Here is a 14,966-nt window from a genome sequence, read left to right as displayed (position 1 = left end):
TAGCTGCTGCATTATGTAGTAGAAATATCACTCCCCGGCATGTCATGGAGGCCAAGAAGAAGTGAGGTCACCCTCGCCATGTCTGCGACCTGGACAACCCTACCTGGGGGAGAATGAAAAATAGTGTCCTGGGGGCACAAAGGTCATCGGATCCCATTTTCTGCCCGGTCGGGGCACATTTGTATTATGGAAGGGACCAATGGTGCTACATATACAGCTGCCGCACATATAGAGATTGTGCAGTCTTAAGAGAGCGTTGCCTCATATGAATTGGGACGTGGCCCCATGAAAATGCGAAAAATACTTTGCCTGTACAGTATTATGAACACAGACACGAAGTAATAAAGGCCATCAGGAGGGGCACTGACTGCAGTGGTGCAACAAAACTTGAGGGGGGCCCCCAGCAAAGTATATGGAAGGAGCCCCTCACCCTCCGGACCCACTCAGGAGCTCTCAGGCCAGGGGGCCTCCCACCCGTGCACAGGGCCAGAGGGGGCCCCTGGAACTCGGGGTCCTCCCTGTAGCTCCGTGGCTGCGGCTGCTTTTGTTACGCCACTGACTGATTGTGCACCACGAAGAGGTGTTGCGCACCCAGGGTGTTTCCTTAGGGTGCCCCTCTGGCAAGGGGAAGGAGGCTTTCTACATGCCCCTCACACCCCCAGTCACTCATTGCACCCACCTGCAAGGAGTGATCTCAGTCCACCTTTTTAAGTGAAGGGCAGGTGCTGTGGGTTCAGTGAAAGATGGAGCGGCTGCTTCAAATATCCACTTCATCATTCATTAATGCACAGCACCGAGGGCAGGAGCGAGCTCGCAGCTGGGGCTGCCCTAAGGGCACACACACCCCTATCACCTGAAGAAAACAAATACTGCGGACAAGTGTCAGGTGGATGGCAGGGTGGCACCAGAGTACTGTACCACCTGGCACACTTTCAGGAAGGGGTGATGATCTGACATACTCAGGACTCACACCTGGACAACACTGGCAGACTGCGGTGTGAACTTCATGACAACAAGACACAATCCTTAGCATCTCTTCTAACACGCACTCTACACCGGTATCTCTTCCCAGCTCATCAGAAGACTCCAGACAATACAGAACGCGGCAGCCAGGCGCTTCCTGGACCTCTCAAAGTGGACCCACATCACTCCCCACCTGCCCAAATAAGATGCCAGTTCAAGATGCTCACACACGCCTACAAAGCCCTCCTCATACTTGGACCATCCTACCTCAACCACTGACTGAACTTCCATCTTCCCTCGAGACACCTGCGCTCCACTTCACTTGGCTTTGCACATGTCCCCTGCATCCATCGCACCCGCAGCAGGAGCCGCGCATTCTTTTACATCGGTGCCAGAGCCTGGAATGACCTCCACCTCCGAACAGCACCCGTCCTGGCAGACTTCAGAAAGCAACTCAAGACCTGGCTTTTTAACGCAGTTGCCGCAACCTCAGCACCCATATACCCCTGGGGGTGAAAGTGTTGCGCTCTACAAAAGATTGATTGATTGTGTTGCAACCTTCTTGGCATGAGTTCAGTCTCTTACATACAGGACCACTGGGATTATGCGACTGTGCAGCCACAGCGGTTTTTACATATTTATAGATTTGCCACATAATCCATCATTTGCTGCATAATCTGCAGATTTTACCCTAAAAAACATTTCTAGCTCAAACGGTTCAAAAGTTACTAAAAGCGCAGCAGCACGTGTTGCAGCGCAGTGGATAGCCCTTTGCAGAGCTGGACTGATTACCTTTCTGTTGCTTAGTGCTATATTAGGGTATTAAGATGGTACTAATGAGGTGCAACCATTGCCAAGACAGTGTTACCAAGTTTAAAAATAACAACATAATGAACCAATACTATTACAAAATGTGCAGCGTTATGTCCCTTTATTTCCCTTTTCTTGCCACATAATTTACTCAGTCCTGCAGCATGAGTACGCCCTCTCCTGGCGCATAATACTACTGACCCTGCTTACATATAGCAGGCTCTGCGAAGAGCGAATAGTGCGCTTACATTACAAAAATAGAAGTAGTTAAGTGCCAAAAGCTCCAGTTGTAAAGAGCTGAAGGAAATCCTGAGCAGCAATGTTTTTATGTCGTCCATATGGAATATTTAATCATATTTGTCAAATCCGTTCCTGGACATGTATCTTGTTGGCAGAGCACTTTATGGGCTGCTTGCTCGAGGAACCACGTGCTGCAACACGCGCCATCTGTCGTCCGTCAAGGTATCGATCCGCGCATGCGCAGGAGGCAGCTGGTGCTATGTATCTATCCGCGCATGCGCAGGAGCCGCGCCATCTGTATCCGCGCATGCGCGAAGGTGCCTTTCTGTACAGAGCAGCTTCTTTCTGTCGACAGTTCACGCTGGACGTTTTGTTAATGCAGAAAAAATGTGGAACAACTGGTGAGCATCAGGAGCGGCCTTCTGCTCTCTGTAATGAAGCACTCCTGGCATTTAAACAAGTCGTTAACCTCTCAGGGGCTTTTGGCAGCCACTGCTGGACTGAGCAGCGCTTCCGAGGTCGAGGACATGGAGTTTGGGGCCTGTCACGTGCCATGACCAGACGGGGTCCACAAAACAGGTCTGCGGGGGCTATTACACCTCCTCGACACACCGCCCTGCTCTGTGCATTGTGAGAGTTAAAGTACAGGGGGCCTAAGTTTGAAAAAGAAAACTTGTGGGGTCTTCTCCAGTGAGGAAGAGAATTGTTCAGGCAAATGATGAAAGAAAGCGGTCACTAGGCCTCTTATGAGGGGCAACACTCAAATCTTCTTCCCATGAAGAGAACCAGACAGGACAGTCATTGCCCTTATGGGCATTCCACTCGTGCGCAGAACCAAGGACTATCAGTCGTTCACCGCCCTTATGGGCATCCCACGCGTGTGCACAGAACCAGAAACGAGCAGTCATTACTGCCCTTACGGGCATCCCACCTGTGCGCAGAACCAGGGACTAGCAGTCATTCACTGCCCTTACGGGCATCCCACCTGTGCGCAGAACCAGGGACTAGCAGTCATTCACTGCCCTTACGGGCATCCCACCTGTGCACAGAACCAGGAACTAGCAGTCATTCACTGCCCTTACGGGCATCCCACCTGTGCACAGAACCAGGAACTAGCAGTCATTCACTGCCCTTAAAGGCATCCCACCTGTGCACAGAACCAGGGACTAGCAGTCATTCACTGTCCTTACAGGCATCCCACCTGTGCACAGAACCAGGAACTAGCAGTCGTTCTCTGTTCTTCCGGGAATACCAGTGTGTGGGGAAAGGGGGGGTAGAAGAGCTAGAGATGAGGAGTGGACTCACTAGTCCAGTCTACAGACAAAAAGTCAGGTCAATTCTTTCAGTTCTTCTGAGATGCTGAGGCCCAGGACTGACCGCTTGCTGGCCCAGAAGATGGCAAAGCCCTGAACAGAGCTCAGTACTAGACAGCAACATGGGCAAGCACATGTGTCACATGATTCCTGTGGCTCAACCTGCTTGGTTATCGCTCAAGTAGAATAAAATATATTTTAATATTTTCCTGTGGGCAGTAACTACATGTGCACACATTTGGAAGCATATGTAGTGTTGTTGAGACATATATTTCTAAAATTAATTTGACAGCATTTGGTTTCTAAATCACATTTTAATCAGAGAGGGCACTTGTGGAGGCAAAACAGCTCTTCTTGTAAGAGGGCCGCACACGTCTTCCAGAGTCTATATCTAATGCCTGTGGTCACAACTTTGCCTTTTAATAGGAGGAAGTTCTAACCTCTCTGGTATATTTTCCAAACCCAGCTGTCTTCGTTTACAAAACCTTGAGTCATTTATTGTGGAGATACTATGCTTCCCAGCAAACTCAGTTTCAGAAGCTCCATAACAATATTTATTTACCTTCCAAAAAGTCGAAGATAGGAGCTGCAATCACAGTGAGCCATATAAAAACTCAATTTATTTAAAGATTTTGTGACACAAAGGCCTGTTGCCCCACCCCTCCTCTTGTAGACCCTATGCCTTCAGCGACCGCACAACAGACAGGTGGTGGTCCTGCCTTTTATTTATAATATAGGCTAAAAGCTGGATGGTAACTTCTGCCTTCACACAGAAGGATCACTTTGAGGCGTGTCCTTGGTATCCGGCCAGACCACACTCATTACCAATGGGTCTTTGCTGGGGTGAAAGTGTCATAAAGTTCCCAGAAGCCCATGATTCCTCAGGCAACTAACAGGGCTGAATCCTCAGTGGAAGTTCAGAGATGAGGGTGCAGCCCACACAAAGCCTATCAGTTGGTTCACACCAGGCAGATGGGATTTTTAACAGGTAAAGTGAGCACACCTCACTACCCAAAAAGTTTCTAAAATATTTATGGTGGGTTTGAATAGCAAATAACACATACCGGATGGTTTCTGGTTGTATCAATCCTGAAGACGTAAGAGACTGATTCCTCCTTGCTGAACTAGAACATGCAATACTATGGTGTAATCAGTGCTTAATTTGAGCCATTGGTTCCCAGTGGGAGGCACCAGCACTTATTTTTGAGGGCCGGCACTTATTGTTTTGCATCAGGCATTTATGGTAAGCAAAATACACTAGTGGAAAACATGAAGAAAGAGAAAGACGGAAAAGCGTCAATATGGGAGAAAGCAGAAAGCTGCAATATTGAGCTGAAGGGGCAGGGAGTGGCTGTAAATGGATTAAAGAGGCCCGAGATGGCTTTTGCATTATGCTACTGGGAGCAGCGCCACTTTTCTTAAACCTGCCTTTAAAAGCGCCTAAAGGGCATATTTACAAGCCTCTTGTACCACAAGTGTGTCACTTTTTATGACACACCTGCGTCACACAGTGGAGATCCATATCTACCGGGCTACACAAAGCCACTTTGCGTGGCTTTTCGTGGCCTCGGAGATATGGTATAAGGCAACACAGCACAAGTTGCTGCATTGCCTTACACTGCGTCAGGGGGGAGTTCCATGGGCATTGCGGAGGGTTTTCCCACACAACACCCATGGATTTTGACACATTCCCAAATTTACAAGCATGTGTAAACCTGTGAATGCACCAAAACTGTACACCTCCCCAGGGGTGGCTTAACGAGGAGAAATATCTTTATTTCTACTCGTTTTTATCTCTTTCTATTGAAAGAGGAAAACGCCTCAATGGATGGGAGGAACACCTTCCTGCACAAAAACAATCCTGCCAACAACACAGACACATGGTGCAAGGATACCTGCGTTGGAACGAGGCACCAAATTATGCGCTGGCCCTGGCTGAAAGGCCAGGAATGCACCATATCTCGTAGGCATGTGCATTCCTGCCTTGCGAAGTGGCGTAAGGCAGCGCAGCAAAATGATTTGTGGTGCTTCCGTGCGTCAATTCTTTATAAATATGCCTCTTAGTGTCTGTGACCATCTCAGGGGAGAATGGAGTCACATCCTTCTACCATGACAGTCAGGTGTGTGCTGACTGCTTGTGGTGCACTAGCCCATGATTTTCACATAATCCATCAGTCATAAAATACTCACAAAAGGGATCACCTGTATCAGCACGTTTGCATGGGAGTGCCTGTCGATGGAGCGCGTCTAGATGTACAGCCCTGACACACGTACTGCAGTTGTGGGGTTGTAGGAGCAGACACTTACTTGGAGAGCAGGATGACGCAGTTCTGCGCTCTGCGTCCGTCGATCACCGACAGCTCTTTCACCTTCCGCGTGGACAGGTACAGGTCCTCCATGGAGCCCATCTCCTTCTGTAATAAGACACATGATGAATGGTTCGAGGGAAACAGCGTGCTCGATACAGCTTCAAGGCGCTTAACAAGCAAATCCGTGCAAAGCATGCACCCTTTTCTGGAGTCACCACATGCCAGAGAACCACACTTCAGGATATAACCTCAAGTTACATTTGCATAAATGCAAATGAGGTTCCTTTACACAGTCAGTAGTTATCCTGAAAGTCCTGTTCAGTCTACCTGGACCTACTACGCTGGACATCACTGCCCTATAGATTGTGATTACTATGTATACTGGCCTGTGCACAAGTCACCACTGCACTCTAGGTTCTGATTACTATGTATACTGGCCTGTGCACAAGTCACCACTGCCCTGTAGGTTCTGATTATTGTGTATAATGAGCTATGCATACATCACCACACCACTGCAATATAGATTGTAATTTCTATGTATACTGGGGTGTGCACAAGTCATCACTGCACTATAGATTGTGATGACTATGTATATTGGTCTGTGCACAGGTCATCACCGCACTTTAGATTGTGATAACTAAGTATACTGGACTGTGCAAAAGTAATTACTGCACTGTACAGTGTAATTACAATGTGTGAAAGAGATATAGGTGATTGACAATGATAAGAAATGGCATTGGCATTACTCATGTGTGCCAGTGTGTGACCTCTTGCCACGTAGGGTGAGAAAGGGCATTTTCGCATAGGCCAGCAAAATATCTAGGGCTGGAAAGGGGGGTCCACAGAAGAAGAACCACTTTGTTTCGTACTGCACAGCGAAAGATTGCGGGAGCCTGGAAGCTGATCCACAAGACGTGGGTGCCAGTGTGCGAGGGAGGCTGGTTGCAGAGAAGAATGAGTTGGCATGGGTGGGCATCACACGGAGAAGATGCAATGCACATGTATCTGGGCTGGACCTGAAGGCCCAGGCTGGACAATGAAAGTGGTTGATAAAGAACTCTTGAGTAGGACAGGTGCGGATCATTGAATAGTTGAGAATTTGTCCTGTGATGGGTGGACCTTTCTAATACTGAGCCCTGCACCTTGAGATGGAGAGGCAAGTGTCCAGACACAGGCGATATGTCAGGCAGAAAGAGGTGGGTCTTAGGATCCCAAGCTTTCATGGCAGCGCATGCAACAGATAGCAAGGTGCACCTCCACAGCACCATCAAATGAAGATACTCCACGTCAGTTCCATACGTGGACCCTGCTGGTGCTTTATCAGTTGCTACAGCTGTAGCCAGACATTCTTGTGAAATGATCAAGTCGGTCAATTTTCTCTTAACATTTTGTGACCAGGAGGCTGGTCTTGGTTCCTCTTGAGGGCTTGACTGAGCTGCTTCTTTGGACTTCTAAAAGTTTATTTCAATGATGACACTGAGCAGTCAGACTCCTGCCATGGTCAGCATGATAAAAAATGATCTACAGACCGTTTTTGGCTAAGTAGGCGCTACATTAAGGAGATAGTAGGCAGCTACCTTAGAGCAGCACCACAAAGGGGAGCCAGAGGGCAACAAATTACCCTGGTGCTTGGAAAGGATAAAGGATGAAGGAGAAAACTAAAACAGTTCTGTAAACCCATGCTTTGCAGATGACTTGACCCAGCCATCGACAGTGACCATCTCCATACTGATGCAAGACCGCGAGTGATGAATACACTGAACCACTGGTGACTGGCCTGGCCATGTCAGCTACACAAACCTACATTTACTCCCCATCCCATGGCTGCCAGGTTCGCGAAAGGACCGCGGCTCGCTCCGATGAATCCTTATGGACCATCAACACTGGAAAATGGTCCAAAACTCTTCGGCCGGAAGTGGGAGCGGAAGAAACAAAGGACTTGGGGTCACAGCTTTTAGGGTTGCATTTTACAGCTCAGCACATAATGTCCTCCTTGAGGAATCTTCACATCAGCCAAAACACACGGCTTCCTGTTAACTCTTATTGTGGTTCCCACCCCATTAGCTTAAGTGAAGGATCTTTATTAGGTCCGGAGAGGAATTTAATCCCAGTAGGCTCTGTGTGTATGTAAGTGGTCATGAGTGAAACTGGATTGGTGGGCTTCAACAGAAAGCAACACATCGCTGCAGAAGGGATAAGAGTGGGAACGCTTCAGGATGGCTCTCCAAGAGGAGAGGATGTGGCGTAACAGCCAGAGCTGCCGACTTTGGAGTTAGGGAACCAGGTTTGAGTCTCAGCGTCGGCTCAACATCCTGTGAGTCTAGTCAAATCACTTAATCTTCTTGTGCCTACCAAAAATGAATGCGTCCTTGTATAACGTAACTGGTGCTCATGTAAAGTGCTCCAGTACCTTCGGGTTGAGTTTGCGCTATATAAAACCGCAAAAAAAATATTGTACAAAAAGAGGGAGGATGGGAGAGCATCTAGATTGTGGGGACTGCGAGCGAAGAGGTTTGTTACTGATGAGGATATTGAGTGTCCCATGTATCTACATAAGCGTCTTTGTTAAGATGGCTAAAAAAAAACAAAAAAAACGAAGGAGCGTATTTATGGGGATTTGGTGCAGGGCAACGCCCCAAGCCTTCTTGCTGCCCTGCCCTGTGTCAAAGTGAAAAGGCAGGAATGTGCTGTATCTATAGCATACGGTGCAGTCCAGTCCTTCCCCTGCTCTGGTGCACAAGGGGCTGCCTAGCGCCAACGCGGGCACCCCTGCACCATGGTGCAAGGGTGCCTGTGTTGCATGCAGGATTGTTTTATGCAGGAATTGGCACCTTCCTGCATAAAAACAATCCTGGGAGGGGATTTCCTTTTTCCCTATGTACAGCAGAGTGCAGCACACAAGGAAAGAGAAATAAACGAGGAGAAATAAGTATATTTCTCCTCGTTGCGCCTCCCTTGGGAGGCATACGGTTCTGGCACATCCCCGGATTTACAAGTTCTTGTAAATCTGGGGATGCATCAAAATCCATGGGTGTTGCGTGGGAAAACCCACCGCAGTACCCATGGAACATCTCTCTTGCGTAGAGTAAGGCAACACAGCAACTTATGCTGCCTTGCCTTACTCCATATCTATGAGGCCATGAAAGCATCACAAAGTGGTTTTGCGTGGCCTCATAGACATGAGTTTGAGGTTTGCACTGCCGTTGCATCACAAAAAGTGACGCAACCACGGTGCAAGGGACTCGTAAATATGCCCGTTGTTTTCTAAAAAGTAAAGTGGCCAAAAGTACAAAACCCACACCTGACACTTTCAGATTAAATGAAAACGATGGATAACTCTGCACCAAGGAACAGGTAGCGCTGTCAGGAGCCCTCAGGGGCCTTGGGGTGATGCTCCCTGCATCACACAGGCAGACACTACACCCCAGGCAGCTGTGGACCAATGATGTATCACTTAGTGTTTTTTTAAATCCTTCCAGGAACCTATCCTTCTGCACGAAGAGCATGTATTCAGGAGTATCTGCACAGGTAAAGGGTGTGAACACTGCCCTCCAGACACCAAACCTTTGTGGTGCACATCTCCGCAGGCGGGAAGAAAGTGAACCAAAGCAGGAGCGTCTGGGAATAGGAGCAAAACTGAAACATGAAGGGGGTGTACAAACACTCAGAAGTGTTCAAAACAGGTACCTTCAGCAAGTCCGGCACACTAAATACGTCACACTGAGAAATTAATTAGCACACCTAGGGCCCGATTTAGATTTTAGGGTGATGGGTTACTACAATTGTTTACTGTGGGATTTAGATACTGGGGAACGGGATATCCATCACGTTGTCACGGAGTAACCGGTCCTCCAATATCTAAATCAGGCTCTTGGTGCCTGACTTAGATCTTGGCGGAGGGGAATTCTCCATCACAAATGTGACGAATGTCACGTATGTCGTATTACGATCCTGTTATATCCTATGGAGATCGTAGTATGGCTGACGGGATATCCGTCATGCTTGTGACGGAGTAACCTCTCCGCCAAGATCTAAATCAGTTCCTAAATTTCTGAACCTAGGAAGGTCTTGAATCCCATTCAAGATGAGCGAGCTACCAAGGACTCTAACCGCAAAGGGTTTTTTGATGTCCCACAACCAATGGCCCACTGTGTGTTAATACAGCATTACTAAATGCCATCTCTTACTTGGTGCAAGCACGTTCAAAAGCAGAAGAACATGAGGGATTCCAAGAAGGAAATGCTTTGTTTCTATCTGGTAGATGTCTAATCTCTTAAATTGCTGAGTCAGGGAAATGCTCCACTGATTATTTACAGGCACTTTCCACCTTTGGAGAATCATTCCAAGGTCCACATCGTCACAGTAGGCGATCACAAGGAATGGCGAACCCCACGCTGTATGCGTCTCTGTCCTGCTGCTTGAATGTTCTACCAAGCGAACGCTTCACCAGCTACCAGAGCCTGGACAGATTTGTACCGCTTAGGCCGATTGGGCCAATAACACTCAAGAGATACACCCAGAATAGGTTGAACAAGATCATATTGAGTTGTCTACCCAGAACAGGGCAATGGTATGCACCTCAAGTCTTACATACATACTCAAGCCGTGCTGCGCACTCCTTTGTTTGCTATTACCACCCACTTTCAAGGATAAGTTCCTCAGCAATGCCTTTCCAGATCTATTTCTATGAAATTTGTTTTTCCTAATACTTTGCCAGTGTTTAGCTTTGAGTTGTTTTTCCATAAATCAAGTTCCAAAAACATATTCTTTCGAGGATTAAAGCTCCATGAAAGCCAGAAAAGAAACATCAACAGCCTCTCCCTTTTATCAAACATTGGTCTCTTCAAAAGCAGCAAAAATTGGGTGCATCGAGACACTGCGCAAATGTGTAAACAAACAATGTTTTACTTTACAACGGACCAAAATATAGAGAGTTGTTCTCGCCCTGGTGCACAGCAACCTTCCTACCTCCTCACCCACTTGTTTTAAAAATGTAGGCATCCACATTTTTGCTCCCATTGTGTGGCACATTCAAACTGCTGTCCAGCTCCTGGGACCATCAGATGATGACTTAGGACATCTTGTACAGCGTGTGAGAGTCTCAGGCTAGTTCACGGGACGCGATTGCTTCCTCCACATAGAGAGAAAACGTAGATGTCAAGCAGACTTTGCTTTGTCCCACAAGTGTAAAAATAAAGACAGTGCCAAAAGATTTGGAGCAGACATACAACTCAACAGATCTAAATTATGAATTACACACAGGTTTATCAGAAGATACAATGTCCTCCACTTTTAGAGGGTATCCAAGAGGAACGTCAACCTCCAATTGCATCACTCGCTCTTTGCACCAGACGTGTCGGCTGCCACGGGCTTGTCCAACGTTTAAGCAGTCTGTGATATTTTGGTTGAAAAGGCCTCATGTTCACTGTGTGAAAATACTACCTATTTTTTGGGAGGTTTAGATGGAAGGACATTATTTGACAAAGCCTTGTCAGGAACTGAAGGTGTGTCTGGAGTAAGAGGGTGGGCCTAGAGGGAGAAGAAGGGGCCCAAACCCCGCTGCTCCATAGATCCCCAAAGGAGGGGGTCGTTAGATACTGGAAGACCAGGTCCTCAGGTAAGACTAACTTGACAGTGCCCTGGCCATCTACCTTCGCTTCTCCCAGTCGTTCGACTTGAGGGGTTGCAGGAAGCATATGCTTCTTAAAGAGGGACCTTGTGTCTGCGCGCATGAAAGCAATGTGCACACTTTTCTCTTGGTTTGATCTAGGTTGCAGTCGCACCAGACAAGAAATGCATAAAAAACAGGTACGATTTCTATTTGCCGACTTCAGGAGATGTGATCCGGAATAACAAGCCACTTGTGAAAGTTGCTGCTTCGTTCACTACGCATGCCCACAGCTTTACTCCGCCCATTTTTTTCTTTCTATCTACGCACTAGTTAGGTATCCAGACTCAAGCAGCGCCTTAGGGGTGTATACAACATGCCACAGGGCCCCACATCACCAGCTACCCAGTGCCCCCTCTGCTGCTGCTGAGCCACGCCCCTTGGGCCACCAAGCCCATGTCACTGACAGTGAAGATATAAATAAGATTGCCCATGCTGTTCTCTACAGGAGACCTTGACCCATGACGTTAGGTCACTGGAGCACACTTTTAGGTCACCAAAAGCCACATGAAATCTGACACCAACAGGAGCAAGTTACATGCATTTGCCCATGCATTATTTCCAGGTAGGGTGGGTTCTTGAGGAACGACTGACCTTTGCGCAGTAAACATTTGGGCCATTTTGCACCAACCCAAGTGAGGGCACAGAGTACTCAACAGACTTTCCTTAAAAGTATTAAATTATTAAGGGCCAAATGTAGCAAGCAGTTTTGCCCATTCTGTGTCTATGGGAAAATGTGTTCGTACATATGGCCCCTACTGTCTTATTTATTCAACTCATTGGGGGTGCACTGATTTCCTTTCCCCAAAACTGGGGGGGTGACATTCATTTAAATGCAAGTTGTGAGACCCTTTTCAGTGCAGTTTGCAGGAAGCACGCAGGACTTACCTGTTTCTGCGAAGCATTAGTTAGCAGGTCCTATGCAGAAGCAGCCGCAGGTCAGAGAGAAGGAAACATGCCAGACATTAGACACAGGAGTAAGGAACCAGCACCTTTAAAGTAGCAGTTGACACCCAATCACATTGCTGAAGCACTTGACACCAACATTAGCCGACAGCTTGAGGTCGCCTAGCAGAAAGTCAGCACCCAAGAAAACAGTCCTGCATAGCATTTGACAGAAAAATACAATCACACCTGGTTAAACACTGCTTTGTCGATGCCTGCAAAGGGCTACGCCAACTTCTACTATGGGAAAAACCTTTTAACGGTGGTTCACTGAAATCATGGTAGATCCTATAACAGGCTGTGGTAATCAAAATATATTCACTGCACAGAAATACAACATTCCCAGAGTCAGAGGATGGCTGGTCTGCAGGGGAACTGGACACATCCTCGGGTGTTGAGATCTGTCTCCATTACCACCAGACCATCCAAGGTACCAGACTATCAGGGAGTCACCCTATGTCCCTACACGCTACTCCGGACTGTTCCCCCATCGTCGTCCTGTGCAGCTTTTCATGAATAGATCAGACACGAGCTGGATAGATCACACTCGGATGTGTAACCAGGGCGGAGTTTAACAGCCACTGAGGAGTAACCAGGTCTGACTGTAGAAGACTGAGCGCTGCCCTAGGAATGTCCCTCTCCGTATCCGCCTGCGTTGTTGGAAGGGACGTGGATGTGTGCGTAGGTGAATGGGAATGAAGAAGGCAGAGTGCCAGCACTCTAGGAGCAACACGACTGTCCTGCCTTAATGAGGCATCTGGTTGTGCTGAGCTGAGGCCTAGAGTAACTGGTCTGTATATGATGAACCTCAAAAATGTGGCCTTCGTCCTGCTAAGGCATACTAACTACACTCGCTGTCATTACTGACAATTTAGGACTTCAAGCCCTACTGTTGGCTTCCACTTTGGCTCCTTTTCATCCATAAATGTGACATGTAAGGGATGGCACTGGGTTGCCGGAGAATGAGCGGGTACCATGGGCATGGGGACTGTGACTACGGGCTACAGGTTCTGTCAGTTTGAGCAAGTCCCCAAAGATCAACGTGGGACTCCATGAAAAACCTTGCCTTACGCTACCCACACCCTGTGCAAGAAACATCAAGTTATACACAGCTGTGCTTGATCAAACATTGAATAATCTATCAATTGTTGGCCAGAGGAAAAAGGTGGGGGAATAAGGAGGTCTTGTTAGATTAAGTAGACCTCAGTCCTTCTAGCGCCTACCCCAGTATTCACCCAATAAACATTAAAAAAAGACAAAGTTTGAAATCTATCTCTAGTTGTAGTGACTGCTGATATTACCCCTATGGATGACTTTTTCAAGACACCTCTCCTGAGTGACAAGTTTTTCACAGTTTTGTCATTTAATCAGCACAGGACCATTTGTTTCTTCATTTTAAGGGTAAAGGGCCTCTACATAATATTTATTTTCAGATTTATTTGTGGTTACAAAATATAGTAGGCAAACACTTTTCGCGACTATACAATTTTCTGTGGCACTTCAATAGTGCCACGACATTTTGCTTAATAAAAATAAACAAATTCTGGCATATTAGATGTCCCAAAAAAAGAAAACCAAACGTCCATTTAAGATAGACCAGCAGACAAAAGAAGAGGGTATAACTTTCAGTCTTAGGTAGAGAAAAGTACCACTGCTTGGACACTATGTTTATTCCAAGTGATATGCGCGCTGTCTGAACTAGCCATTCCGGCGTGCACCACCCTCCAGATGTAAGTCTCGACTTTTCCTCTTTTCTAGTCGAGGCCTAAGGAGAAGGCTCCAGGTGACACAGGTAACTTGCAGTAGTATCCAGTGCCTGAGTTTGGCAACACTCATTAGAAGGATTTCTTAGCTGTCATTGAGTTACTCAGGCCCTGGAGGACTGGCACTTAAATAAAAGCCCAACTCAAAGGCACTTCGATTTAGATGGGACCTGCGACAATGGCCTCAGTTGTGTCTCTACTCACAATGATCATAGGGCTTCCCCCATGAGTCCCACTGCTAACAAGAAAGAAATACTTTGTTATATATGTTACCCAGTGTTGCTCTGCCCTGCCCGATAGACTACATTGGCTTAAAATCGCAATCCGTACCTGGTGTCGCTGATAGGCTGAGAACATTTTCTCAAAGTCCTCCAAGTCTAGGACTTTGAAGGCCCGGACATCGTCGATTTCATTCCAGATGGTGCCACCAATCCTGTCCTGAAATCCAAGAAAACCTTCATCAACGCACAGGTGTGAAAATAGGGGAGACGCCCCATGACACAACCACACCCAAGAACCGCAGTCCACACACTATGTTCACCACACAATATTTACCACGTCACACACCTACTCCCAAGAACCGCAGTCCACACACTATGTTCACCACACAATATTTACCACGTCACACACCTACTCCCAAGAACCGCAGTCCACACACTATGTTCACCACACAATATTTACCACGTCACACACCTACTCCCAAGAACCGCAGTCCACACACTATGTTCACCACACAATATTTACCACGTCTCACACCTACTCCCAAGAACCGCAGTCCGCGCAAAATGTCCACCACACAATATTTACCACGTCTCACACCTACTCCCAAGAACCGCAGTCCACACACTATGTTCACCACACAATATTTACCACGTCACACACCTACTCCCAAGAACCGCAGTCCGCGCAAAATGTCCACCACACAATATTTACCACGTCTCACACCTACTCCCAA

General features: G+C 47.4%; 1 protein-coding gene across 2 annotated transcripts in view; it reads right to left on the bottom strand.

Moving 5' to 3' along the window:
- DAAM2 (dishevelled associated activator of morphogenesis 2) overlaps positions 1-14,966 on the bottom strand; it is a 517,936-nt gene that overhangs the window by 87,040 nt on the left and 415,930 nt on the right. The window contains exons 15-17 of one of the 2 annotated variants that reach the window (XM_069236334.1): positions 14,342-14,449; positions 12,192-12,221; positions 5,634-5,740 (exon numbers count right to left, since the gene is read on the bottom strand). In XM_069236334.1, coding sequence (XP_069092435.1) covers positions 5,634-5,740; positions 12,192-12,221; positions 14,342-14,449 — 245 coding nt within the window. The remainder of the gene's footprint in view (positions 1-5,633; positions 5,741-12,191; positions 12,222-14,341; positions 14,450-14,966) is intronic. The other variant, XM_069236335.1, reaches the window with a different exon arrangement.

Source organism: Pleurodeles waltl, chromosome 5 (genome assembly GCF_031143425.1).
Source record: "Pleurodeles waltl isolate 20211129_DDA chromosome 5, aPleWal1.hap1.20221129, whole genome shotgun sequence".
Classification (NCBI taxonomy): domain Eukaryota; kingdom Metazoa; phylum Chordata; class Amphibia; order Caudata; family Salamandridae; genus Pleurodeles; species Pleurodeles waltl.
Note: the sequence above shows the minus strand (reverse complement) of the source record. Positions and strands in the feature narration are given on the sequence as shown.